At 42.6% G+C, this 22,059-nt stretch overlaps 2 protein-coding genes across 8 annotated transcripts in view; one reads left to right on the top strand and one right to left on the bottom strand.

The window, feature by feature from the left end:
• Positions 1-16,272, top strand: part of Zfp809 (zinc finger protein 809) — a 28,451-nt gene extending 12,179 nt beyond the window's left edge. For 2 of the 6 annotated variants that reach the window (XM_017313302.2, NM_172763.3), the window contains 2 exons: positions 697-1,408; positions 5,189-5,509. In XM_017313302.2, coding sequence (XP_017168791.1) covers positions 937-1,408; positions 5,189-5,352 — 636 coding nt within the window. In that variant the 5' untranslated portion in view covers positions 697-936 and the 3' untranslated portion in view covers positions 5,353-5,509. Of the gene's footprint in view, positions 1-696; positions 1,849-5,188; positions 5,510-11,323; positions 11,443-15,888 lie in introns of those variants that run through there. The other 4 variants (NR_028420.1, NM_001164624.1, XM_006510188.4 and 1 more) reach the window with 3 other exon arrangements.
• Zfp599 (zinc finger protein 599) lies at positions 6,319-22,050 on the bottom strand. Of its 2 annotated transcripts, NM_181419.3 has the most exons (5): positions 21,912-22,050; positions 20,200-20,326; positions 16,010-16,102; positions 13,683-13,786; positions 9,585-12,695 (listed from the first exon to the last, which is right to left on the bottom strand). In NM_181419.3, the coding sequence occupies exons 1-5, from the start codon at positions 21,912-21,914 to the stop codon at positions 11,376-11,378; spliced, it is 1,647 nt and encodes a 548-aa protein (NP_852084.2). In that variant the 5' UTR covers positions 21,915-22,050; the 3' UTR covers positions 9,585-11,375. The 2 variants fall into 2 exon arrangements, with proteins under 2 accessions (XP_011240773.1, NP_852084.2); XM_011242471.2 differs by lacking the exons at positions 16,010-16,102; positions 20,200-20,326; positions 21,912-22,050 and having other exon boundaries at positions 6,319-12,691; positions 13,683-13,771.
• Positions 22,051-22,059: the final 9 nt, after the last annotated feature.

The following is a 22,059-nucleotide window of genomic DNA, read 5'->3' on the forward strand; positions in this document are numbered from 1 at the left end:
GAACATGAAACTTTCTCATGTTTAACCCTGGCCGAAGGTGGTGCTTTCCCTTCAAGAGCCTGATAGATGCAGGCTGCAGAAGAACCTGGTGATGCTCATCTGAGTAAGTGACCAGACTCATCAGCATCTTGGTTTGAATAACAATAAAGTTCATAGTGTTATAGTCAATATTTTCAAAGAGGGATAGCTTTTGAAACATAGGCGATAGTATTGATACATAAAGGAGTTTCATGTCAAAGAGACTTCTCATAAACTCTGTAAATAGTTGAAATATTTTCCTGGCCCAAGACATGGCTTATGTAGAAGCAAAGTACTAAGTGTAGTGTTTGTAGAAAATGTTGTGTAAGGAAACAAAATCAGTAAATGGTAAAGTGCCCATGGGAAATTTAGTGATTATTAGAAACCTTTCATTAAGAAATCATAACTCAGAGGCTGGAGAGATGGCTCAGCGGTTAAGAGCACTGACTGCTCTTCCAGAGGTCCTGAGTTCAATTCCCAGCAACCACATGGTGGCTCACAACCATCTGTAATGGCATTGGATGCTGTCTTCTGCTGTGTCTAAAGACAGCTACAGTGTACTTACAAACATTAAAAGAAAAAAAATCTTAAAAAAAAAGAAATCATAACTCAGAATATCAAGCAGCTCATTCTAGGAAAAACAGCACCAAGAAATCTAACAAATTCTTTTGTTTCAAGGCAGAACTAAAGGCTCGACAGGAAGTCTCCAAAGGGACAACATCCCGTCATAGAAGAGCCCCCGTAAAATCTTTGTGCCGCAAGTCACAGAGAACCAAGAATCAGACATCATACAATGATGGGAATCTCTATGAATGTAAGGACTGCGAGAAAGTTTTCTGTAATAATTCAACCCTAATTAAGCATTACAGAAGAACTCATAATGTGTACAAGCCCTATGAGTGTGATGAATGCAGTAAAATGTACTATTGGAAGTCAGACCTCACGTCTCATCAGAAAACGCACAGACAGAGGAAGAGGATCTATGAGTGTAGCGAATGTGGAAAGGCTTTCTTCCGCAAGTCTCACCTCAATGCACATGAAAGAACCCATTCAGGTGAGAAGCCTTATGAATGCACAGAGTGCAGGAAAGCTTTCTATTACAAGTCTGACCTCACTCGACATAAGAAGACTCACCTGGGTGAAAAACCTTTTAAATGTGAAGAGTGCAAGAAAGCTTTTTCTCGAAAGTCCAAACTCGCTATACATCAGAAGAAACATACGGGCGAGAAACCATATGAATGTACAGAATGCAAGAAGGCTTTCTCCCATCAGTCACAACTCACTGCACATCGGATTGCTCATTCATCTGAGAATCCTTATGAATGTAAAGAATGCAATAAATCATTCCACTGGAAGTGTCAACTCACAGCACATCAGAAAAGACACACAGGTCAGTATGGGGATAGCTGAATAAATTAAAACTAACAACACTCCTGCATATGTATCCAATCAAATGAGGCAAATCGTTGCATATTTCAACATAAAGCATGTAACCGGTATACCACACAATCCCACAGGACGAGCAGTTACGAAAAGAGCCAATTGATGCTTATTAAACAAAAAGAGTAATAAAAACCTCCAGGGACAGACTAAATAATGCTTTTTTAATTCTAAATTTTCTTACTGTTGGTGAAAAGAGAACAAGAGCAACTGAGAGACACTGGGCTATTGAAAAAACTGAGGAACTAGGCCAACCAATAGACTACAAGGATGTGTTGACATTAGGATGGAAACCTGCAATAGTTTTAAGATGGGGACATGGTTATGTGTTGTGGGAAATAATAAAAGAACCAGCGCATTCCCTCGTCTTGTGCTGGCAACTCAAGCTCTGGTTGCCTGGCCGGCCATGCACTCTAGGGCAACGACTGACCTGTTTTTATCTCATGGAGACTCTGACTCAGAACCCCAAAATCTCTTCACCCAGCTCACTAAGTTCCTACGGGTGGGCTGTTACTACGCCAGCCCCATGCTTCAACTCCCCCAAGACCTTTGCAGTGGACCTCAGGCAAACCCACACTTTGCTGCCATACCTTTCTCTCTTGAACCCAGATAAGCCACCACACGAAGGAAAACGCAACACAAATGCAGTTCAGAAACAATGGTAACTCAATTGCTGAGCACAACAACTAAAATCCTAACTTGTAAGCCTTATTCAATCTAAGTCCTCTGGTGGTCCGCCACTGAAACCAGGAGGCACTTTTAATTACATCTTGTCCTCAGCTATCCCCGTCCAAAAAGACCTAACTCTCTCCTGCTTCCTCTCTTCCCCATCCAACCCAGAAGTCCCTCCTCCTTGCACCGTGATTGGCTCCTTTATTCATTAGGGGATTGGTTCACAAGCAGTCACCTGAGTACTTAACTCCTTGTCTGAAGCCCCTCCCAGGAGAGCGGAGTTAGCATCAAAATACAAACAGTACCAGGCCCATCCACAATAGTTATGCTCATGTATCTGTAGAAAATGATAAAATATAGTTACCAACAAAACTTAAAGATTACATCTGACCAGGGAAAAGCTCTTATCAGCTGAGACATGAATGTCTTCACAAAGCAAGTAGCCCGGGTGATTTACTCTTACAGACTGTCTCAGTTACTGATTTCTCCCCCAAAATGCATGCACATCACCCTCAAAAGGGCTAGCCCGAGTAACCAATCACACAAAAACTGGATAATAAATACATAGACTTGACAACACAAAGACTGGGTAGACAACACTGAGAATACACAATGCAAAAAACCGGGCAATAAATGCTACAGCTAGCTTTTTAAAAAAAAAACTAACCATTTCAAGCTGGGCATGGTGGCGCACGCCTTTAATCCCAGCACTCGCAAGGCAGAGGCAGGCGGATTTCTGAGTTCGAGGCCACCCTGGTCTACAGAGTGAGTTCCAAGACAGCCAGGGCTATACAGAGAAACCCTGTCTTGAAAAACCAAAAAACTAAAACAAAAACAAAACAAACAAACAAACAAACAAACAACTAACCATTTCCCTCTCCTCAGGCCCCAAACAGAAATTGTTCAGTCCAATTCAACAGGAAGTAATTATAAAGACCGTTGTCCCGATCCTTTAAGTTGGAGTGGATGGTTTTAGTCACTTGATGTATTATGGTTGTTATCATTTAGGGTGTTAGGTTGTTTTGTTTAATTATTCCATATTAGAAATTTAAGATTGATTTGTTTAATTATTATATATTAATAGACATTTAAGATTGTTTTATTTAGTTATATTATTAAAATTTTAAATTGTTTTGCTAAATTATTTTTTATTGATAGAAATGTAAGGTTCTGTTGTTTGACTACATAAACTGGTTAAGGTGTGATATAAAGTTCTAGTTTTATGGGTTTTTAAAAAAAGATTTATTTTTTATTTATATGAGTACACTGCAACTGTCTTCAGACACACACACTAGAAGACACACACACATTACAGACGGTTGTGAGCCACCATGTGGTTGCTGGGAATTGAACTCAGGACCTTCAGGAGAGCAGTCAGTGTTCCTTCTTAACTGCTGAGCCATCTCTCCAGCCCATAGTTTTATGGTTCTTTTAATTGTTTCTACTTTGTGTAGATTGTTAGAAAGAAAGAATTTTTTAAAACAGAAAGGGATATGAAGGATATGAACTAGAAATTTCAGGTTTCTTTAGTGACCCAGCTGTCACGTGATGTTTTTCTGGAAACTGTCTTATGAGGGGATGTTTTATTGAGAAGAGATACCTGGTGTTTCTCTGGAAGATGCCTGGAAAAGGGTCATGTGACTCACTTGATCATGGTTGCCTTAGGAGCTTGGCTGTACAACAACAAAAACCCTTTCAGTTTGAGTCTTACATGGCCACCCAGTTGTACACAGAATATTTGGGCTTCATCTTGACTTTATGCCTTCCTTGTCTTGATTATCTCATCACCACATTTGTAAGCACTTTACGTCCTGACAGTCTAATGACAGTGAGCAGTAATGAACTGTCTCTCACGTGGCCATTCCAAACACCACACTGCCTGGAGATGTGTAGGAGTAGTGAAATTGCTATTTGTAAGGCATAGCTCTCAAGGTACTCTTACTAACGGGAAATTATGTTAAACCAGGAGACAGCTCTGAAACACCATTCCTCCCACTGTAAACAACTCCGCTGGCAGTGATGATTTCCCTTGGTGTGGGTCGCCAAATATTCATTGGTCACAAGTCTCGGGTGCAAGAATATATATAATTTTATAGTTAGACCATGGTTATTCTTACTGTACGGAAAACCTGAAAGTGAATGTAGAATAATTTTACTCAGTAAAGTTGGTGATTAGACAGAAACATTTTAAAAGTTAGAACATAGTGTCTAAGAACAAAATTCCACAACTCAGTATTCTCCTGCATGAGAAGAATCAGGAAAAGGAATGATATACAATACCACTGGTAAATACATTCAAATCTGTCTGCTGGTTTTAGAAGAGTAATGGAATATAGAAACTTGGAATTAAAAATGTACATCCAGGACTCTGGAAGAAGGTTAAGTGGGTAAGTCATTTCCCATGTACTTCTGACAACCTCCTTTCACATTTCCATAAGCCATGTAAAGGGCAAATGTGGTAGTGACACAGGCATCTGTAATACCAGCCAGAAGCGTAAGAGCACAGTGGCAGAGTGAGAGAGATCCTGCCTTAAAAAACAAGGGTGGAGGGAGAGTACTGACTTCAGAAAATTGTCTCCTAAGGGGCTGGCAAGATGGCTCAGTGGGTAAGAGCACTGACTGTTCTCCCAAAGGTTCAGAGTTCAAATCCCAGCGACCACATGGTGGGTCACAGCCACCTGTAATGAGATCTGATGCCCTCTTCTGGTGCATCTGAAAACAGTTATAGTGTACTTACATATAATAATTAATAAATCTTTAGACCAGAGCAAGCAGGGCCAACTGAAGTGAGCAAGGTTGAGCAGAGCGAGCAGAGGTCCTAAATTCAATTCCCAAAAACCACATGAAGGCTCACAACCATCTGAAGAGCTACAAGTGTACTCATATACATAAAATAAATAAATAATTGTCTCCTAAATGTGCACGCATACACACAATAAACAAAAGCCTAAATCCATTCCTTAGTTAGTTCCAAAAAGTTAATATAATAATTCTCACTATTAAATGTTATTTAGTAACTAACACTCTCCTGTTTGTTGGTTATTTATGCATTTTTCAGGGGTAACGTACTTTCAAGAGGTAGTTTTCCAACAGATCACAGTATCTGACTGGACTGGCAATTTGAGTGAGAATGGTCCTCATAGACCAACATGGACTTGGGCATATGGCATTATGGACTTTGTGAAGGCGTGGAGCAGGTGTATCATTGGGGGTGGGCTCTGAGATTTCAAAGACTGGAACTATCCCCAGTGTGTTCTCTGCCTTTATGTGGATCATCATCATTGAATGAACCTGTTGCTGCTACCATGCTTTGCTCTGCCGTCCTGGACTCTAACCCTCTGAACCGTAAGGCTAAATAAACACTCCATTTTTTTTATAAGTTGCCTTGGTTGTGTTTTGTCATAGTAATAGAAAAGTAACTAAATATACCTGTCATTCTTCATTGTACCCCAGTGATCACCTTGCACAGCTGTCACCTAGAATACATGAGGTTCATCCCTTCTCCCTTATTCCCTGTTACCTTTTAAAAATGCATCATGTGCCCTTGCTCCTTGCCTACAGTCTCACTTGCCTATACTGTATTCAAAGTGGAGTTGAACAGCTTTGGTCTAGGAAACCCCACATTTACTGTGGTTTTTGTGCATGATCTTTTTTTGTTTTTTGTTTTTTTGTTTTGTTTTTGTTTTCCGAGACAGGGTTTCCCTGTGTAGCCCTGGCTGTCTTGGAACTCACTTTGTAGACCAGGTTGGCCTGGAACTCAGAAATCCGCCTGCCTCTGCCTCTGCCTCCCGAGTGCTGGGATTAAAGGCATGTGCCACTACGCCCAGCCTTTTGCATGATCTTAATCTGAGAGGTTTCATTGAAAAAAAAATCTGATTTACCTTCCTAATGAATGCTTTATGGAATTGTAATTGTTTTCTTCTGAGTCTAGCATGGCAGGACATGGTTCCTGCCCCCTGGGACTAGATTAGCAGGCGTGGGCCTCAGGAATGTCATTAGCTGCTGTGGTTGTAAGGCTTGTTTGTATAATAATGTACATATTTCCATGTTCTTCCAAGGAATGCTCTCTCTGCTGATGTTAGTGACTCCACTGTAATCAGAGACAGCATGAGTCCAGAAGGCGGAGGCGTGGCTAATGTCTCATCTGCTGTGCCCAGATTTTGAGACCACCAGGGACCACAACTCTGATGCAAGCTCATGAGAGTCTTTATTCTGGTTCACGCTCCAGCCCCAAATCCCCCTGACACAGCAGGATAAGAGAACTGCCCCCAAGGTCTAGGGAGAATGGGGTTTATAAAGGAAAAAACCTCAAGTGGGGATTTCCAAGCCTTGGCATTACATGATTAGGTAAGAGGGTACAGGAATGTATAACACCATCTGGTCAAACCGTAAGGAGGGACCACACATCTACAAGGAGCATCTTGACTTGGGAATGACTCATGCTTTCTTAGCCCACCTTGTTATCATCGACTGAGCACACCTGCTGTATCTTGTAAACATCATACACAGCATTGGTTTCTCTGGGCCTGGATTACTTCACTCACTGTAGTTTCAACTTCCATCCATTCACCTGTACATTCCTTTTTATCTTTGGAGCTGAATAAAACTCCATTTTGTGTATGATCCATATCTTCACTATCCATTCAGCTGTTGATGGACATATAGGCTGCCTACACTTCCTGGCTATTCTCGATAGAACTGCAGTGTGGTAGGATATAGAGTCCTTTGGGAATACATGTAGGATGAAGATAAGCTCTAATTTCCTGATAGCTAAGTATGTCTGGAATTTGTATAGGTGCTTGTTAGCCATGTGGATGCCTATTTATGTCTTTATTTATGACAGGTACTGTCTATGTAGCCTTGGAACTTGCTGTGTAGACTAGATTAGTCTGGGACTCAGAGATCTGCTTGCCTCTGCCTTCCAACGCTGGGATTAAAGCCATGAGCGCTTCTTCCCTCAATGCAAATAGATTTTTAAAAAAAAATTATCTTAAAATTGTGGGTGTATTCGTGTGTGCTCTTGAGTGCACATTCGTCTTGTGCACATGAGTGCAGGTACCCTTAGAGGCAAGAGGTTGAATCCATGGACCTGGAGTTACAGGTGGTGGTAAGCCACCAAATGTGGGTGCTGGGATCAAAACTCAGGTTTTCTGGCAGAGCAGTAAATGCTCTTAACCCAGAGCTGTTTCTCTGGCCTCTGTCTTTGTTTTGTAAAGTTTGCAGTTTTTAGTTCCTTGTAGAATGTTGTTAGATGCATAACTGGTAGTTTGTCACAGTCTTTGGGCAGCCTCTTAACTCCTCGGACAATTCTCTTTGCTGTACAAAAAAGCTTTGGAAGTTCACGTCCCACTTGCTCATGGTTGGTCTTATTTCCTGTGTGACCAGAGTTCTAAGCAGGAAGTCCTTACTTGTGCCTGTGTTGAAGCACACTCCACATTTCACTAGCAGTTTTGGAGAATCAGGTCTTCTGATGACGTTCTTGGTCACATCCAGCTTCACTTATCCTTTTAATATCTCCATTAAAAAATTACCCATAAGCCAGACGTGGTGGCGTACGCCTTTAATCCCAGCACTTGGGAGGCAGAGGCAGGCGGATTTCTGAGTTCAAGGCCAGCCTGGTCTACAAAGTGAGTTCCAGGACAGCCAAGGCTACACAGAGAAACCCTGTCTTGGAAAACCAAAAAAAAAAAAAAAAAATTACCCATATCTAATGTGTGTGTGTGTGTGTGTGTGTAAGGTGCCTCCCAGTGTGACACTGCCCTCCTGTGTAGTGATAACCTATGAAGAAAAGAAAGGCAGATAATGGGATGGAAGGAGAGGGAAGAGAGTGACTCCACACACTTAAATGAAAAATTTCAAGATAGCAAAGCAGAGCATTAAACTCTGGGGTTTCAGGGAACTCTGTGGTAGAGGCAGTGCCTGGTTCAGAGCACTAGTGTCTGAAAACAAGGGAACCTTGTAAACATCTTGTAGATGGTCATATGTGATCTCTTGATAGTTAGCTTCTTGAAGAAATGAAGTTTGTCAAGAGACACAGTTGAGAGAAAGCTTATGTAGAAGAGAAGCTAAGTTACAAGCATAGCATACAAGCTTAGTAATCCTAAGAAAGGTGACTTCTCCAAAGAGAGGTTGGGTGGGCTGCACAGGGCTGGGGCATTGAGGTGGTCAGTGTGAATTTTAAAGTTATGAATATTTATGAAGTGGGTGGCATGTTCATGAGGTAAGGATGGCCCTTTTCTGTTCCAAATCATGAACTAGATTTCTCTAGGTATTTCATCCCTGGATCTCCACCAAAGAGTAGTGTATCAAAAATTACAATGCAGGGCTATAGTGATGGCTCTGGGGTGAAAACACAAACACACACACACACACACACACACACACACACACACAGAGTTAAAAAGCAAAATGAATCTTTGAAAATGTGGTGTTGGGCCAGGCATGATGACACACACCTTTAACCACAGCACTTAGAAGACAGAGGCAGGAGGATCTCTGAGTTCAAAGGCATCCTGATCTACAAAGCAAGGTCCAAGCCAGCCAGGACCTTACAGTGAGACCACATCTCAAAACAGAAAAAAAAAAAAAAGAAAGAAAGAAAAAAAAATGCTGAGGCTGGGGGACACTATGGATGAAGAGCAGCAGGTATCTGAATGTTAGGTAGCCAAGCTGACCACCAGTGGAAAGACAGCTCTAGGGAAAATCACAAATAGTGATCACTAGTCTTTGCTGGCTCTGGTCAGATGTCATGAAGTTCCACCTGACGGACACTTAGAGAGCACTTTTGTCCTTTCACATACTCATGTCTATAATGTATCTAACTGCAACAGACTAAATTGTGAGTAAGAACAACTTCTAGGAAAACTCCCAGATGTAGGTGCTGGGAATTGAACGCAGGTCTTCTCTAAGTACAGTCTGAGTTCCTAACCACTAAGCCATCTCTCCACCTCCTCCCCTCCCACCCTTGCCATTTTAACTCTAATGCCTCTACATTGATTTTAACTCACATATTTGTTTTCACTAATTCATCAACAAATATCATTATGTCTGTGTCTCCCTGGGGAGTGCTATGTTGCTATGACCAAAAGCAATGTCGGACAAGGCTTCTTTCAACTTGGTCTTGAAGGGATAAGAGTCCACCCTGTTGGAGAGACGTGTATGTTTGCAAGTGCAGGAACAGGAAGCTGAGAGAGCACGCTTCAACTACACGCAGGAAGCAGAGTGAACACGTGGTGATAGGCTATATGGCCTTAAAGCCTGACTGCCTCATGTGTTTTCTCCAGTAAGGCTGAACCTTGCAGGGTTCCATAACCTCCTCTAGACAGCACCAGCAGCTGGGGCCCAGGGTTCGAATGTTTGTGTCTGCGAGAACATTTCTTATGCAAACCACCGTACAGGCTTTGTGGTGATGCATTCCTTACTCCTCAATGGGACCTACATCTCAGACTAGAAAATATTTTAATTATTTGTTTATTTATTTATTTTTATTTCATGTGTTATGAGTATTTTACCAGCATGGATATCTGTGGACCACACGTGTACATTGCTGTCAGAGACCAGCAAAAGGTGTTGGATTTAGAATTGGAGTTATAGACAGTTGTTAGCTGTCATGTGGGTGCTGGAAATAGAACTCAGATCCTCTGGAAGGACATCTGTTTTTTTTAACCATTGAGCCAGCTCTATTTTTGCTTTCTGAAACAGGGTCTTATGTAACCTGGAACATGCCATGTGGCTGAGGATGGCTTTGAATTCATTCTCCTGCCTTAACTTCCCAATAGAGATCATGATTATCAAAAGGTTTTCAGGCCATTGACAATGGGGCCATAGCTATTCAAACTGCCACATTCTACTTCCTTCCCCCATAGGCTTGTAACCATAATATAATGCAAAATGCATTTAGTCCAACTTCAAAAAATCCCCACAGTCTATCAGTCTCAACAATGTTTTAAAGTCCAAAGTTCAAAGTCTCTTCTGAGGTTTGTACAACCTCTTAATTGTAATCCCCTATAAAATAAAATAAAATTCAAATTAAATAAATAAATAAAAAGCAGAGCACATACTTTCAATGTATCACGGCACAGGATACACATCACCATTCTAAAACATAGGGAAGAGAGCCTAGTGAGAAAAGACTGGACCAAAGCAGGACTGAAAACCAGCTGGCAAACTCCCAACTCTGCATCTCCATGTTTGATATCAAAGTGTTCTTCAGCTCTCCAGCTCCTTTCAGCTTTGTTGACTGCAACAAACTTCTTTCTCTTGGGCTGGTTGCACTCCCTGGTAGCAGCTTTCCTGGGCAGGTATCCCACAGGTCTGGCATATCTAACCTCTTGGAGTCTCTAGGCCTCCCCTTCACAATTTCATACAATAGCCTCTCTGGACTTCCATGCAGGGACAGGGACATGCCTAGCCTCAGCAACCTTCTTCAGCTGCAGAGGGAGATTCAAGGATGTTGAATTACCTGGAGCTAGAGTTCCTGGTAGCAGAAGACCTGGGAATTCAATTCAGGTTTTCTGTGCCAAGGACCAGCCTCAGCTTGGAGAGGGGTTCCTGAGAGAAGGGGTGTTTGAGAGCGGTAAAAAAAACTCAAAGTCAATCATGGGTACAAGCCGACAGCCAACCTGTGTTCTGCTCAAGACAGCTCTCTCTCTTGCTTGAATACAATTTTGAAAATGCTGGATAACTCATCTCTTCGACCTATCTTTTATTTACATATCAGTTCAATCATTTACCCCAGGTTCACTTTTGATTATCCCATGAATCAGCATCCCCTGACTCCAGCCCCTTGATTCTTAGAAAGAGACAGCAAACACCTTTATCTTCTTTCTTTCTTTGTTTCTTTCCTTTCTTTCTTCATTGCAAATGAATTCAGAGATCTGTCTTTGTTAAACACAGACAATAACTTTAGTTGGGTGGGATCCAGTCCTGAGATTACAATTCCCACCACACCTGGGCCTATCCTTGCTCTGTTCCAGGCTGACCTTGAACTCAGGAGTCTTCCTGCCTTTGTATCTTTTTCAACCTGGGTCATAGCGCAGCTGCTGTTCTTTTAGGTTTGTGAAGCCTCTCATATAATTCATTTTGCATCTTTGTATTTTGCATAGTTGGGAAACTATGTATCTTGAACTCATATTTTCAGAGTTCTTTCTCACAGCCTTACAATATAAAGTTTTCTCTTTCTTCCCATTCACAGGGCTCTTCCTCTGAGTTGTCCTCTGCTGTTATTTGTGGCTTGAAGTACAAAGCTATCCTGCATTCTTTTCCTTCAAAATGCTTGGCGCATGCTTGTGTTCACTGAGGTAAAGTGAGTGAGTGTGAAGTGAGTCTGGTCTTACAGTGGAAACCTTTCCCACATTTGCTACATTCAAATTGTTCTTATCTATGTGAGTAATACTTTGATGTCGAATGAGGTGTGACTTTCGGGAGAAAGCTTTCCCACAGTCTCCGCATTTGTAGGGTCTATCACCTGTGTGAGTTCTTCCATGGACAATGAGTTGTGACTTATAGTAGAAACATTTCCCACACTCTGTACATATATATGGGTGTTCATCTGTATGGACAGTCTGATGTAGAGTGAGATGTGATTTGCAATAGAAAACTTCCCCACAGTCTGTGCATGCATAAGACTTCTCACCTACATGATTTCTTTGATGTAGAGTGAGTTTTGATTTCTGGTAGAATGATTTCCCACACTCCTTACATTCATAGGGCTTCTCACCTGTGTGGGATCGTTGATGCACAGTGAGGTCCGACTGGCAGTAAAAGGATTTCTCACACTCTATACATTCAAAGGGCTTCTCGTTGGTGTGAATTCTCTGATGTCTAATTAGGTGTGCCTTGTAGTAGAAAGATTTTCCACATTCCATGCACTCAAAAGGTCTCTCACCTGTGTGAGTTCGCTGATGTAGAGTAAGCTGTGACCGGCAGGAGAAAGATTTTTGGCATTCTGTACAGTCATAAGGTTTCTCATTTGTGTGAGTTCTCTGGTGCAGAGTAAGGTGTGATAATCGGTAGAAAGCTTTCCCACATTCAGTACATGCATAAGGCTTCTTGCTCATGTGAATTTTCTGATGCTGAGTGAGGTATGCCTTGTGGGAAAAGGCTTTCCCACATTCTGTACATTCATAGGGCTTCTCACCTGTGTGAACTATTTGATGTAGAGTAAGTTTTCCCTGAGAGCAGAAGGCTTTCCCACATTCCTTACATTTATAGGGCCTCTTACGTATGCGAGTTCTTGGATGACTTGTGAGTTTTGAGTTGCAAGAGAAATCTTTTCTGCACTCTGTACATCCACAAAGCTTTGTATCTATAAGAGTTTTCTGACATCCTGGAACGTGTGAGTTATGGAAGATGGTTTTCCTGCATTCTTCATACTCACGGCTCATCTTCCCTCTGTGAGGTCTCTGACCTTTAGTGAGAGTTGCCGTGTAATGGAGAGCTGTCTGACGTGTAGGAGACATTTGAATCACAGTGCTCTGGGCTTTCTGAAAAAATGTCTTCCCATGTGCTTCTCTTTCGCAGGATTTTGACCCTTGATGGATCTTCTGTTGCTCCTTTAGCTCTGCCTTGAAATAAAAGAATTTGTTATATTTCTTATATGTGAGGAGAGGCCTTTTTCCTAGAATATGTTCTTGAGGTTCTGTGAGCTATGATTTTCCACAGTCACACATTTCTCATACATACACACTTTTGTCTACTGAATCAACTTTTATAAAAAAGAATCCTGAATAGATTAATAGTGGTTAGATAACGTCCCATGATCCCAGTCTTGGGCTACATATGTAAGCATCACCTTATTATTGAATTTACTATAACATCTTTAAAAGGAGACTTTACTATGTGTCAGACATATTGAGTCAGTGAAGAATGATAGCCCTGGTCAAATATACTGAAGCTTTGTTGTTATGGAAAAGAAGATATGCAGGATGCAAGAGAGATTTGCCAATTGCTCTGAAAAGGGGAGAGGAGTAGGGAAAGGGTATGGGAGGGACTGAGAGGAGAGGAGGGAGGGGGCTGCCATCAGGATGTGAAGTGAATAAATAAATTAATATTTTTTTGAGTTATTCTCTACTCTGCAATTTATGAGACTAAATATCAAGAAACAGCACACTGTTGCCTGGGTTGAGTGTAAGTGAGGGGGGCATATGAGCATATCCATGCTTGTGCATGTGTGTCTGGTGGTGTGCAAGTTTGCATGCGCATGTGTGTGTGTTTGCATGTGGAAACCATTGGCTGATATCACGTGCCTTTCTCAATCACTCTCCACCATAAGTTTTAAGAAAGGGTCCCTCACTTGGATAGTTTAGATGTCCTGAAGTCCCAGACATCCTTCCTCCCCATTCTTCTGAGCACTGGGCTATCGGCTGCCTGTGGCCACACTCAGCTTTCTGCATGGGTCCTTGAGATCCCGCTTAGGTCGTTGTGCTTACAAGGAGCACTCTTCCCACTGAGCCTCTTGCCAGACACCCATACCATTCTTGCAGATGACAGGGTCCCCTCTTTATGGTCAGGTTTGAATTAAGTCAAGTGCCCAAATTTAATGTTTTACTTACAATCTTTTCATTTGATGCCTTATTTTCGGTGGTTCTAGCTTGCCACATATATGCCTTGTGATTTTTCTGGCTGGTCACAATTGGTGCAGTCAATATGTGAAAATCTAAAATTAGAATAAAAATGTCCTTATTTACAAATCACACCAGTCTTTTTAATGCGATTCTAAAATGAATTGGGCTTCTTTTTCCTCATGGAAGTTGTAAAATAATAAGTGTGAATATTCTGGAACTTCATGGATTTGTATAACGAGTGAGACTATCACACGACACACTGGGTCATGGTCGTGCTGCCGTGCCTTCTGGTAAAGTGCAGGGTAAGCTAAGCTGCTCACCTTCGTCTGTAGGACTCAACAGTGATTTTCATCTGCTGTTTCCTGGCTTCTCCATTTCTCTAGGATATTAACTATACATACAATGTCATCTATAACACCCCTTATTCACATGTGAAAAGTTACTTTTAAGATATATAGAGAATGTTCTTGCTCCTAAGCTGGAATATATGTTGAGGAAAGATTCCTACATCTGTGTTCTCAGCTACCTACCTCTTCAGCACCATGCCTACCTGCATGCTACCATCTACCTGCATGCTGCCACACTTCCTGCCATGATAATGGACTAAGCCTCTGAACTGTTAGCCAGCACCAACTAAATGTTTTCCTTTGTAAGAGTTGCTGTGTTCATGGTGTCTCTTCAGGCAATAGAAACTAATAAGAAATTACTTAAGACACTGTTGCGCGGGTTCCCCTTATTTCCTCTGTACTGCATGCATCCGCAATGCTAGCTGGTCTGTGAGCTTCTGGCCTGAAACTCGCTATAAAGAAGAGGCTAGCCTCAAACCGAGAGTGCTGAGATCAAAGGCTTTTACCGCCTCTCACTGTAGACTTTATATTAATGAGAAGGAAGAGAAAGAATGAACACTGTATCATTGCTCACTTTAAAGGAAATGCTCTACTTTGAGCATGAAACAGAGTTTCAATCTTGTTAAGTTTGGATTTGTCTGGGTAGTCTATCTTTTCAGGAGTGGGATACTGACATTAACTATCATAAGATGGCACTTTGAGGCATGTTATTTTTAAAAACATTGGTTAACAAATGTTCAGGGCACATATATTTATATTTGAGATCTCTTTATCATGAAATAGCCCATAAAGTTTCATAATAAACAAACTTACTTCAGTTTTTCATATGCTTCAACTATTATAAAAAAACCCTAATATTAATCTCTTTCACAGTTTGCTTCAAACATCACTTTCTATCTGTAAGGTCTGTTTTCATTAGTGAGATTTCTTCTAAAAGTAAACAAAATCAGATGTTTCTAAGAATTTAGTTTGGTTGTCCTTTTTTTTTTTTTTTGGTTTTTCTTTTAAATTAAAGATTTTATTTATTAATTTATGTATGTGAGTACACTGTTGCTGTCTTCAGACACAGCAGAGAAGAGGGCATCAGATCCCATTACAGATAGTTGTGATCCACCATGTTGTTGTAGGGAATTGAACTCAGGACCTCTGGAAGAGCAGTCGGTGCTCTTAACAGCTGAGCCATCTCACCAGCCTGTTGGTTTTTCAAGACAGGGTGGTTTCTCTGTGCAGTCCTGGCTGCCCTGGAACTCTGTAGACCAGACTGGCCTCAAACTCAGAAATCTACCTGCCTCTGCCTCCCAAGTGCTGGGATTAAAGGCATGTACCACCACAAAATGGCTTTTGCTTATTGTCTTAGATTTCCATTGCTGTGAAGAGACACCATGATCATGGCAACTCTTATAAAGGAAACCATTTAATTGGGGCTGGCTTACAGTTTCAGAGGCTCAGTCCATTATCATCATGGTGGGAAGCATGGCAGAATCCAGGCAGACATGGTACTGGAGAAGCCAAGAATTCTACATCTTGATCCATATGCACCCAGGCTCTGTACTGGGCAGATCTTGAACATAGGAGGAGATCCCAAAACCTACTCCTGACAGTGACACACTTCCGCTAATAAGGCTACACCTCCTCCAATAAGGCCACATCTTTTAACAGTGCCACTTACCATGGGCCAAGCATATTCAAACCACCACTTTTGTGTATGACTTGATTGGCAAGTTGAAATGATTTACATTAAGGGCTGCTATTGAAAATCAGGAATGTCTCCTTCCATCTTAAGAGGCTTTCTGATTTACTAAGCTAATAATGAACACTCTCTTCATTCATGTCAATGTCTATTCTAGGAGTGGAACTTGTTCATCAGGAGTAGGTTTAGATAAAAGTCGGTAGAAAAAGATCAACATGACCAATGGTGGATGGACTTTCTTCTTGCTGACCTTCCTTGCCCAACATGTCCTCACTGACCTGAGAGGTTCCTGTCTGAGGCTTCTGCGACACTCCATGGCCCGAGTCCTTGCTCCAACTTGAAGATTAACTCAGGTTTGTTCATACAGTGCCCTGTAAGTATGAAAGACATGACACCAGAGTGCTGAGTCCAGTCTATAAAAAAACCATACAGCTCCAATTCATAATCGCTGCTGTGATCAGGATTAGAAACCTTTGGTGGCGTTTACTCTGTCTTTTTTGACTGGAATACTATCTTCAGGGTCATTAAACTGCATGATAAAGAACATAACATGGTGGTTTCTTAAGAAAACAGAGGTAGAGATTCCGCCCATGCACCCACTCCCCTGCCCTCCGGGTCCTCTGGGGCATGCCCAGGTGCCCTGATTGCCCTGCCCTCCAGGTCCTCTGGAGCATGCCCAGCTGCCCTGATTGCCCTGCCCTCCAGGTCCTCTGGGGTATGCCTAGCTGCCCTGATTGGCCTGCTGTTCCCCTGGAGCTCCACAGTTCCACCACCTCTCTGCCAGTCTTCATCAGACCTGCAGAACTGGAAACATATAGGAACATCCAGGGGCAGTCAGATGGCTAAAGACCAGTGCAAGAACAGAACCAACAAAAGCCAGGACAATATGACAACTTCAGAGCACAGCTACCCTAATATAGCAAGCCCTGGATATCCTAACACAATCAAAGCATAAGAAAATGACCTTAAATTCAATCTTATAGAGTCCTTTAAAGAGGAAATGAATAAATCCCTTAAAGAAATACAGGAAAATACAATCAAAAAGGTAAAGGAAATAAATAAAACTGTTCAAGACCTGAAAATGTAAATAGAAGCAATAAAGAAAACACAAACTGAGGGAATCTGGGAGGTGCAAACCCCAGGGAAGAGAACAGAATCAAGAGATGCAAACATCACCAAGAGAATATAAGATATGGAAGAAAGAATCTCAAGGATAGAAGATATAATAGAAGTAATTGATGCATCAGTCAAAGAAAGCGTTAAATCTAAAAAATTCGACATAAAACATCCAGGAAATCTGGGATACCATGAAAAGAACTAACCTAAGAATAGGAATAGAAGGTGAAGAGTTCCAGCTCCAAGAATAAGAAAATATTTCCAACAAAATCATAGAAGAAAACTTTACCAACCTAAAGAAATACAACATACAAGACACCATCAGTAGGACAAATAGCTGTCTACAGAACGGGCAAAGATCTTTACCAACTCTATATCTGACAGACGACTAATATCCAAAAAATATAAAGAACACAAGAAATTAAGCACCAAAACCCAAAATCAATTAAAAAGTGGGGTACCTAGAATTTTCAATAGGATTCTCTAGTGGCCAAGAAGCACTTGGAGACATGTTTAATGTTTTAGTCATCAGGGGAATGTAAATCAAAATGACTCTGAGATTCCTCCTTATACTTATCAGAATATCTAAGATAAAATTTCAAGTGACAGCACATGCTAGCAAGGATGTGGAGCAAGGGGAACCTCCTCCACTGCTGGTGAGAGTGCAAACTGCTACAGCCACTGTGGAAATCAATTTGTCAGTTTCTCAGAAAACTGGGAATAGTTCTACCCCAAGACTGGGCATATACCACTAAACCACTCCTGGACATATACCCAAAAGATGCCCCATCATACCACAAGAACACTTGCTCAACTATGCTCATAAGCACTCTTTATTTGTAATAGCCAGAAACTGGAAACAACCCAGATAACCCTCGATTAAAGAATGGATAAAGAAAATGTGGTACATCTACACAATGGAATACTATGCAGCTATGAAAAAACAAAGACATCATGAATTTTGCAGGCAAATGGATAGAACTAGAAGGTGAGAAATAGTGAGGTAACTCAAATTCAGAAAGACACGTATGGCATGTACTCACTTAAAAGTGGACATAAGCCGTGAAGTGCAGGACAACCATGCTACAATCCAGAGACCCAAAGAAACTGGGTAAGAAGGAGGTCCCAGGGGAGGATGCGTGAATCTCACTCAGAGGGGAAACAAAACAGTCATCTGTACTGGCTAGAGGGAGGAACTGGGTGGGAGCGAGCATGAGGAGGGGATGGGGATGTGGGAGTGGGCCGGGAGTGAGGACGGCAGTCGATGGCAAGGGCATCTTTGGGAATAGCTGGTGACCTGGGAAGGAGGAGGTTCCTGGGAGTCTATGGGGGTGAGTGACCCTAGCTGAGACTCCTACCAGCAGTGGATATAGGGACTGAAGTGGCCACCTCCTGTAGCCAGGTGGGACTTCCAGTGGAGGAAGGGAAACAACAACCCACCAACAAATCTGAGACCCAAAATTAGTCCTGCCTACTAGATGTGCAGGGATAAAGATGGATGGAATGGCCAGTCAATGACTGACCCAACTTGACATACATCCCATGTAAGATAGTCAGTCCCTGACACTACAAATGATACTTTGCTGTGCTTGGAGACAGGAGCCTAGCATGACTGTCTCCTGAGAGGCTTCATCCAGCTGCTTATGGAAACAGATGCAGAGACCCACAGCCACACATCAGGTGGTGCCTGGGAAGTCTTGTGGAAGAATGGGGGATAGAATTGACTGAGCCAGAGGGGTCAAGGACATAAGACCTACAGAGTCAACTAACCTGGCTTTATGGGGGCTCATAGAGATTGAATCACCAACAACCAAGAGCATGCAGAGGCTGGATCTAGGCCCCCCACATCTGTAGCAGATGTGCAGCGTTATGTGGGACCCCTAACAATTGGAAGGGAGCCTGTTTCTGACTTCATTACTGCCATCATTGGATTCCTTTCTCATAACTGGACTGCCTGGTTGTGCCTCAGTGAGAGAGGATATGCTTAGGCCTACGGAGACTGGATGTCCCAGGGTGGGGTGTACCCAAAGAGAGGCTTCCTCTTTTCTAAGGAGAAGGGAGGGATTTGTAAGGGTCGGACTGGCTGGTCTCTTGCTGATATCACAGCCAAGAGGAATCAGAAACTGCAGGTTAAGAGAGCTCGGTGATAGCATGCGATCAGGGTTGCCAGACCAGAGAAGCAAAAAAAAAAAAAAAAAGGACCAAGCTGGCAGCTGAGAAGACAGCCATGGCTGTGCTGATGCCCCACAGGAACAGCACCCATGAAGGTCTTTGTTCCCCTCATTAAAACATTAAATAGATTGTTCAGATGTTTAAATAAAGATGCCTCTGTGACCCTAAAACAAATGAACTGAAAACAAAGCCACAAGCAAAGGCAGACCTTCGCTCCTTTTAAAAATATTCATCTCCACAGTTTTGTCAGTGCTATGGACCCACCGCCTGATTTTCAACCAATCTCATGAACTCAGTCAGAAGGAAGTTCTCAGATGTAAGCTATGATAAGAAACTGGGGCAATGGACGCCTCATTGCCACCATTCAAGAAGTCTACTAAAAAGTTAGATGTGAGACTTGAAAACTGTGAAGGTCTAGAATATACAGACAACATTTTGAGGCAATGATGTAGACAGTGTTTTCATTAATACATGTGAAAGAACAGGGCATGTGGAAGACATCAACCTCAAAATCACGCATCCAGAAAAGCAAGCAATTATAAAGAAATCAACTCACAGAATAATTAACAAGACATTCATTTCCATAACATATAAGGCCACTGAACAGTAGGGGAAGGGACTCCACATTTGTAGCAAGGGGATGTTTACTCTCTATTTTCCCAGAAAAATCAAAGACATAAGCGAAATGTGCGTTCACACACAGGCCTGTATATTATCCAAACTCCAAGATAAAGAATACAGCAGAGAAGTAGAGATGAGAACCATGTTTACTCTGGAGTCCGGAAAAACACATGAGGGGGATGGGATGGGGGAACCATGACTGGTATTTACTGGGATACACATGGATGGAATGAGTAATTTATATTCTACAGAACAGCAATACATACATATATGATTGAAAGCCATTAAATCCTTCAAAACATTATCAGAAGATTTTTAAATGTTCACAATAGGAAGGAATAATGCCTGAGCTGGTAAACTTATTTCTTAACTTCATCTGATAATCATAAATGATGTAAGTACACTGCAAAACCACAGGGTTTCTCAAAAGCATGCATGTTATTACAGTGTGTCTACTAAAATGTATACGACAGGATTAGTATTAAGTTCACAATGATTTCCCCCTTACCAACTAAAAGAGCGAGTAACTGCTATTGAGAGCTCCAGGAGTCAGACTCACCTAGGGACACCAGGCTGATGTAGGTCTCCAGCATCACGTCCCTGTACAGGGTCCTCTGAGCAGCGTCCAGGTCTTGCCATTCCTCCCAGGTGAAGTCCACGGCTACGTCTTCAAATGATATCAGCCCCTGGAATGACATGTTTCTCTTGAACCCAAGCGGTCAGCTTTTGGAACAGAAAGTGGGGTCCATTCTACTCTGTATGTGTTCCATAGCAGGGTTCCATGGAAGGTGACGTTTGATTTGTCTCATGGGAGAAAGAAAACTCAGCATCGAGGTCTGTTAATGTAAAGATGTCAGAAAATATGGCCAGAGTGTTCCAAAGGATTTCAACACGGACAGTTATACCCTGGCTTCCCTAATTAAAGTCTCCAGGTCTACTGATATCTTTCATTTCCTGGAAGGGGATGGCCCATGCACCAACGGACTTCAGTATTAAAAGCGGTTATTGAATATGGAAAAGCCCAGAGCTCTGGAAACGAGGACATCTTCCCAGATCTCAAAAGAAGAAGAGAGCCTGTAACCACCTCCATGACCTAAAATCTTCACCCGTATGTGGGAAGGGCTGGAAAAATGGAACTATTCACAGACACCACTTGGGTGCTCTCTTCAATGGCTGTTGACAGCTTGAAGTCTAACAGAGTCACGCCAGATATTGAATGTATCAGATAGCAGGACTCCTAAACTCTAAACAAAACTATAAAAATTGTGTGTGAGCCGGGCGTGCTGGCGCTCGCCTTCAATCCCAGCACTCGGGAGGCAGAGACAGGCGGATTTCTGAGTTCGAGGCCAGCCTGGTCTACAAAGTGAGTTCCAGGACAGCCAGGGCTACACAGAGAAATCCTGACTCAAAAAAAAAAAAAAAAAAAAAAAAAAAAAGTACTCTGTTCTTAGTATGAAAATTAGTGCAAACATTTTATAAATTTATAGTCCAGTTCCTTAAAGCCGTAAACATAGAACTACCAAAGGACCCAGCAATCACTACCGCCGCGATGTATCTAAAGGAACAGAAATCTGAAAGTTAGAAAATGGCCTCAAGGATGAAGATCAGACAGAGGACCAAGGTCATTCCCAGCTACATAAGAACCTGTCTCAACGAAAGTAAAACAGCACTCCTTTAATCCCAGCCCTGGAGTGGCAGAAGCTGGGAGATTTCTATGAGTTTAAGGCTAGCACAGTCTACATAATGAGTTCTAGGCTAACCAGGGCAACACAATGAGACCCAGCTGCCAAAAGAGTAAAAGGCTTCACATCCATGTTCACGGTGACACAGTTCAATCCCAACGCCGACACAGAAAATGGAAGTGCTTCCTAGGGGTGGGTTCCGAGTTCATGCCACAGATAGATGGGGTTCCAGGATCCTGGGAAACGGAATAGAGCCCGAGGTCCCAGGGACAGGATCGTCTAGGCACCAGACTTAACACCCCAAACTCCAGATACAGCGTCTCAGGAATTGAACTGCGGGGACCATGGGGACAGAGATGTGTGGCCAAGGGGCAGAGACAACAGAGAGCCGATCGACTGGGTCCAGGTTACCGTTTCCCGTGCAGGCCCGCAAGTCCCAGGCTCCGGGCCAGAGCTGCGGCAAGCGCTGCAGCAGGGCTCGGGTCCCTGCAGGGACCAGGGACGGGACAGGATTCCTGGAGCCCGCTCAGCCCCAACCCCGCAGCCCGGGGACAAAGGGGCTCGGCTTCTGGACCTGCCACAGACTCACCATCTCAGGATTCCGGGACACCCAGAGCTCTCACTGTGGTTCTCAGTGGGGAAATGTGACACGCGGCGGCAGGCAGAACCTCTCCGGACTTCTGGGCGAGCGCGGAACACCTGGACAGGATCCAACACGGAGAACATGTGGGACAGTG

Source organism: Mus musculus, chromosome 9 (assembly GCF_000001635.26).
Source record: "Mus musculus strain C57BL/6J chromosome 9, GRCm38.p6 C57BL/6J".
NCBI classification, from domain to species: domain Eukaryota; kingdom Metazoa; phylum Chordata; class Mammalia; order Rodentia; family Muridae; genus Mus; species Mus musculus.

Excerpts from the sequence above, each read along its gene's own strand:
- Zfp599 (NM_181419.3), bottom strand. Across the intron at positions 16,103-20,199 it reads CATCAGCCTGGTGTCCCTAG|GGCACTGTATGAACAAACCT; the intron begins GTGAGTCTGACT and ends TCATACTTACAG. Across the intron at positions 12,696-13,682 it reads AGGCATCAAATGAAAAGATT|GCAGAGCTAAAGGAGCAACA; the intron begins GTAAGTAAAACA and ends TTTTATTTCAAG.